This window comes from Boleophthalmus pectinirostris, unplaced genomic scaffold, assembly GCF_026225935.1.
Source record: "Boleophthalmus pectinirostris isolate CB_2022bp ecotype Guang Dong unplaced genomic scaffold, ASM2622593v1 HiC_scaffold_22, whole genome shotgun sequence".
NCBI lineage: Eukaryota > Metazoa > Chordata > Actinopteri > Gobiiformes > Gobiidae > Boleophthalmus > Boleophthalmus pectinirostris.
The window spans coordinates 42,230,887-42,236,696 of NW_026571190.1; the positions used below are offsets into that span (position 1 = coordinate 42,230,887).

General features: G+C 48.0%; 1 protein-coding gene across 1 annotated transcript in view; it reads right to left on the reverse strand.

Moving 5' to 3' along the window:
* Window positions 1-3,467: 3,467 nt before the first annotated feature.
* cacna1ab (calcium channel, voltage-dependent, P/Q type, alpha 1A subunit, b) overlaps window positions 3,468-5,810 on the reverse strand; it is a 178,784-nt gene continuing 176,441 nt past the window's right edge. The window contains 4 exon segments of the mRNA XM_055158395.1: window positions 3,468-3,648; window positions 3,650-3,898; window positions 3,900-4,081; window positions 5,446-5,669. Of these exon segments, the coding sequence (XP_055014370.1) occupies window positions 3,468-3,648; window positions 3,650-3,898; window positions 3,900-4,081; window positions 5,446-5,669 (836 nt within the window).

Consider the following 5,810-nt stretch of genomic DNA (forward strand, 5'->3'; position numbering starts at 1 on the left):
AAAACAACGTATTCACATGTTTTAGATTCATTTTTGACGCTTTTTCAACTTCTCTTCCCAAGAACGGAAAGTCACGAATTACATTTACTCCCGTTACTATAACTGAGGCTCCACCCACAAAAATACGTATTTGTGTTTTTTTGTTTTTTTTAATCTGACTCCAGAGTCTGAACGATCTGGTGCCTCCAGCTCCATGTTCGTACAGATCTGATCCGGCACCGTGTGGACTCCTGAAAACTCTGATACTCTGATGTAGGAGCTGGAGTCTCGTCCTGATTGGACACTGTGTCACTGTGACTCGCTCCTTCTGATTCTCTGGGTTCGTGAAAACAAACCAGAGACAAACGAGAAACAGTCGAGATACAAACACTCGCTCGGTCACGGTTCATGAAAAGACTTCCTAGGAACTTTTGGCAAACACTTGTTTCTAGTTGAGTCAAATTAATCATCTCAACTTAATTTACCATTTACTTAAAGGCAAAATCACAACACAAAACTTTATTTTTATATACATCTACATCAGGCATGTCCAAAGTACGGCCTGTGGGCCAAATGCGGCCCTTGGACAAATTTTTTCCATCTTCATCTTCCAGAGGACTTGATCCAAATTACTTTACATCAATTAAAAATTTACTTTTTGCAGCAAGTTTTTTTTGAAAATCTACCTTGGTAAAGCTCATATTTAATAATATTTAGTTTGTGGTTTTAAGGATCTTGGCGTGAATAAAGACTGAGGCTCATTCTAACGTGTTTAAACCTGCACATATTTCAATTATTCACTGTATTGAGCATCAGTCTACAGCCTCGATCGTCCCTCTGCTTCGTCTGTGTTTAGAGATGTGGCCCTTGATGAAAAAAGTTTGGACACTCCTGCTCTACATAAATTAAGGCGTTAAAGGGTTCAGTTCTCATGAGTTTGTTCTGATTATTTATGAACGTCTGAGTTTTTAGTTTAAAAGAGACGACAGTAAAAGCACTGACAGGATTTAGAATGTTCAAAAACTATAATCCCAAACCATAAGGTGAGTGGAAAGATTTAATGTTTCAGATTTAGACTTAAAAGTCTGATCAGTTCTACACATGCAGGAGCCGTAAAGTCATGGAAAATTCATGAAAAGTCACGGAAAAGTTTAGAAATTTTGTCAGTGAAAAAGCGGGACCCTGATCCCTCGAATGAACCTCCTGCACAAACATCAGGTTTGTCGAGTCATAGTGAACAGTTTTGTGTCACGTTTTTGTGTATTTATGGAGAATTATCCTGACGTAGGCTTGTGGGCGGAGCCTCGTACAGCAGGGTTCGAACAGGGCTTGGGAGAGATCTCTAGATTACTCAAACATGCGTGGATGACTCTGAAACCTCTCCAGGCAGGTTTTTGATGAGAAAACGATGTTAGAACATGTTAGAAAGTAAAATAATAGCCCCTCTTTAAAAGGTTTCCCTTCCCTTTGCTCCCCACGCTGAGTCACTCCCCCTTCAGAGCGCTTTCACAATAATGAAACTCCTGCACATCATATTTTTACATTAGAGTGCACTTTTTTGTATCAAGGTTTTGGAAATTTTAAGACAATTGTCGTGTGGGAGCATTTGGGCTTGTGGGCGGAGCCTCGTACAGCAGGGTTTGAATAGGGCTCAGGAGAGATCGCTAGATGACTCAAACATGCATGGATGACTCTGAAACCTCTCCAGGCAGGTTTTTGAGGAGGGATCGACGTTAGAAAGTTTTGAAAAAGCATAATACCCCCTCTTTAAAACAAAAAGGCCGCCGTTTGTCGACAGCTCGTGGGTCTGAGACGTCGGTTTGAGTCTCTCGTTTTTTCTGAACACGTCAGATCGTCGTCTCGTGCTGCAAATGGCAACCGGCGTCTTCATTTGGCAACTTAACGTAAACAAAAGGACAGACTTCGTTTCGTGTGATTTCCGCGAACGTGTTTTTTTTTTTTTTTTGCTACAAATATTTGGCAACCGTTAAATGGCACATGTGACGGACAGGCAGTGACGCGAGGATTTAAAGCAACGGATCTCGGTCGGATACCGGTTTCGCGGTTTCGTAGACGCTCGTTGGAACTTTACCCGGTGTCAGTTTGCTCAAATATCGTTCACCGACGCCAGTGTTCGGTGATTGAAGTCGCCGATTTTGCTTCGGCGCGCGACTCAGAGGACGACGTCTGACGCTGGAGAGAGATCGAGCGAAGGACGAGCCGTGTTAAAAAACGTAAACATTTCCTATTAAAGAAAGCCCCAGGTCCCACCCACAGCAGAAACCCTCCTCTCAAATATGTATTTAATCAATCATGCAGGATTCCATCGATTTTTGGACTCGGAAAAAGATCGAAAGGAGGCTGAGCGAATGCAACAGAAGAACCAAGCTCCGGATGTCCCCATAAGAACAAGAAGTAATACAAGAAATCGTGAAGAGAAATCATCTTTTCCCCCCCGTTCGCCTCCGCCCCGTCCAGCCTCGTGATGTCACTTCCTGTCAGGTGACCACTCCACGTGTGCTGGGGTTGAGTGGCGGAGGAGTTCGGGCTGCTCGATGTTTGAACGAACTGCAAAATCAACAAACCGCAGTCCTCGAGTATCAAAGAAGTTATGGCATTCCATGTGTTTTTTTTCCCTTTTTTTTTGTTTTAGTTTTTTTTTTTTTTACCCCAAAGCGATCGACCAATCAGAGTTCAGATCACTGAAAATTAGTAAAAGCTGTTAGTGAGAACAGTTTGGCCAGTGCAAGTCTTAATACGAAACTTTCCCTCAAGCAAAACTATTTTAGCATCGTCAGTTGCCATGGTAACCGCATATCACATTTTCGTTTATCGTGCAGCCCTTTTGATCGACGCCCTCGCCGCCCTCCTCCTGCCACAGACAGGAAGTGATGTCACCACAGCGCTGTCACATTAAAAGTCTTTAACAGTAAACAGAGATGATAAAACTCATCGAATATCGGCCAGCGCTGTGATTGGCTGGTTTTTGCAGTAGTAGGCGGAGCTTCCTGGTTCAGTCTCTTTTGGAAAAGGAAAAGATAAAGTGGTTTTTCTCCCTTTTTTTCACGTCAAAGTTTCACTTCATTGTTCAAGTTTGATTTTCGGAGGCATAGCTTGGCGTTAAGAGAAAGAGGAGTCCTGGCTTTTGAGAAATTATTTTTCTAAATTCTATTTCAATCTTTGCAGCAACACTTGAATCAATCGCTCTGTCAGCGCGGCGGCGGCGGCGGCGGCCGTCGTGCCCTGTCTGTGCCGCACCGAGAGCAGAGGACTCTGGGAACTGTAGTTCTGACCCAGGACGTGCCCTTGTACCTTCATGTGCTGCGTTTCACTGATTGAAGTCTTTTTAAAAGGCTTGTGGCAGCACCGCGGCCCCCGCCCCCCCCCCCCCCCCCCCCCCCCCCCCCCCCCCTCCACAGAGTCAAACGTAAAAGGGGGCGTGGCCGTCTCGCACGTTAGCACGTTAGCACGTTAGCGTTCCTCCAGGGTCAGCACCAGTCGTCCTCGTCTGTTTCGCTGTAAGGTTCGTGGAGGCCCTTCCTCGGGCCTCTGGGGTGGGGGCGGTGGTGCGGGGGGGCTCCCGGGGGCCCGCGCCGGTGCGGGGACGGCGAGGACGAGCGGTACCCGTTGGGGACCCTCCGCGTGTGGGGGGAGGGGGGGGGCCGTGGCGCGAGGTCCTTGGGGAGCGGGGTGGGGGTTCCCGTGGGACAGGCTCTGTTCGTACGCGGGCGGCTCGTAATCGTGCTCGTAAAACCCGTCTCCCTCCAGACTGTCGCCCGGCGGGGGGCCGCTCCAGCGCCCGCGGTGCGGCGAGCGCGGGGAGCCGTGCCTGGACGAGGAGCCGCCGCGGTGGGGGGAGGCGTGGCGGGAGGGGGGCCTGTGGTGGTAGGCGCGGTCGTGGTCCGGGGGGAGAAATGACGGGGGAGGGCGAGCGGAGGCGTCCGGGAGGCGGGGGGCCGTAGCCGGGTTTCCTCACGGCGGGGGAGTAGGTGACGTGGGGGCGGGGCACGGCGGGCGTCTGGGGCAGCTGTCTCCGCCCCCGGCGCGGCGTGCTGGTCCCGGACGTGGACGGGACGGGGCTGCCGCTCACGGAACTACTGCCCTACAGCAAAATGTAAACAAGGAAAATCAAACGGCACAGCACCAGCACGAAGCATCGAGCACGAGGCAAAGAATCAGACGAGAAGCACACGCAGCGCCGTCACACACACGACACCCGACACACGACACGCGACACACACGACACGCGACACACAACACACAACACAACACACAAGCATAAAGTGGACAAAAGAGAATGAAATCAGTCATTAAACAGCCTCACAGGGGCCGACACACAACACAGGCCCAGTCCCCACTCTGAGTCACGCAAACTCTAAACTCTAAACTCTAAACTTTAAACTCTAAACTCTACTTGCACACGTTCACGCACGTCTACACAACGACGTCTGTTCATATTATTCTTAACATTTATTTACTTTAAGTTCAATAAAATCCCGTCACTTGTGTTTACATTTACATGATCAGCGGATTTCGTTTGTGATCAGATTTTACCATTTTGATCAGTGTTTTGATCAGTGTTTTGATCAGTGTTTTGATCAGTGTTTTGATCAGTGTTTTGATCAGTGGTGTAGTGGGGATTTTTTTTAGTGGCGTTTGCAATTTGTGACGTCATAAATCTGTGATATTTTATGTTTTTTTTGTTTTGTTTGGTTTTTTTAACTCAAAATGATGCAAAATCATTTTATTAACATTAACTCTGTTTATAATCATCAACAGAACATAAAGTACAGAACACATAAACCAGGACTAAACCAAGACTAAACTAGGACGAGATCAGGACTAAACCAGGACTAAACCAGGACTAAACCAGGACTAAACCAGGTCTAAACCAGGTCTAAACCAGGTCTTAAGCAGGACTAAACCCGGACTAATCTTGGATTTGAGAGAGAGAGGGAGAACCCTGAGCCCGTGGAGCAGGGCGTGGAGCTCTGCACCCGTCTTTTCTCCTGCCATCACCTGACTCAAGACGGGTGCACCTCCGGGCCCGACACTCAGTCCTGGTTCAGTTCTGGTTCAGTTCTGGTTCAGTTCTGGTTCAGTTCTGGTTCAGTTCATCATTGCCAGTAGCTTTGGTTTGACATTTAAGTTTTATATTTGTTTTTTGTTTTTTTAAATCTCACGTCGGGAGAGATAAAATCACCCACTACACCTCTGGTCTTTAGAAAAATTAACATTATAAAACTTTATTTGCGAACTCCAGTTAATTTGAATGAGCCAAAGTTTAACTGACGGAACGTTTTCAACCGTTTCTCGCGAGCAAAATAATAAAAATAAAATCCTGCTCGGACTCAGAGTGGGGAAGAACGGGCCTCACTAAAGTTTATGCTGCTTCTCGTTAGTAAGTATAATTATATTTCTATTTCAAAATTAGAATGTGAATAAATAAAACCGTGAGAGTCGCACCTGTCTGTGGCCCCGCCCCTCGGGGCCTTCGCTGGGCGACCGGGACCAGTGGCGGTCGTGGGCGTGTCTGTGGGGGTAGTCGTGGTATCGGTCTTTGTCAAAGGAGCCGTGGTGGTGGTGGTGGTGGTGGTGGCGTCGGTCTTTGGTCCTCCCTCGGTCCCTCTCGTGCTCTTTGGGGGGCAGCTCACCAGACTGCGTCGTGGTGCTCAGGTCTGTGCCCAGGCCTGGCAAAACAATCAGCCAGTTCAATCCAGAAACACAAGGCACAAAACGCCGCGACGGCGCCACAAAGAACAACGGAGGAGGACGAGGCAACGTGAGACGAAAGTGAAGTGCAGAGGACGGACACGTAGAAGTGAGAAGTG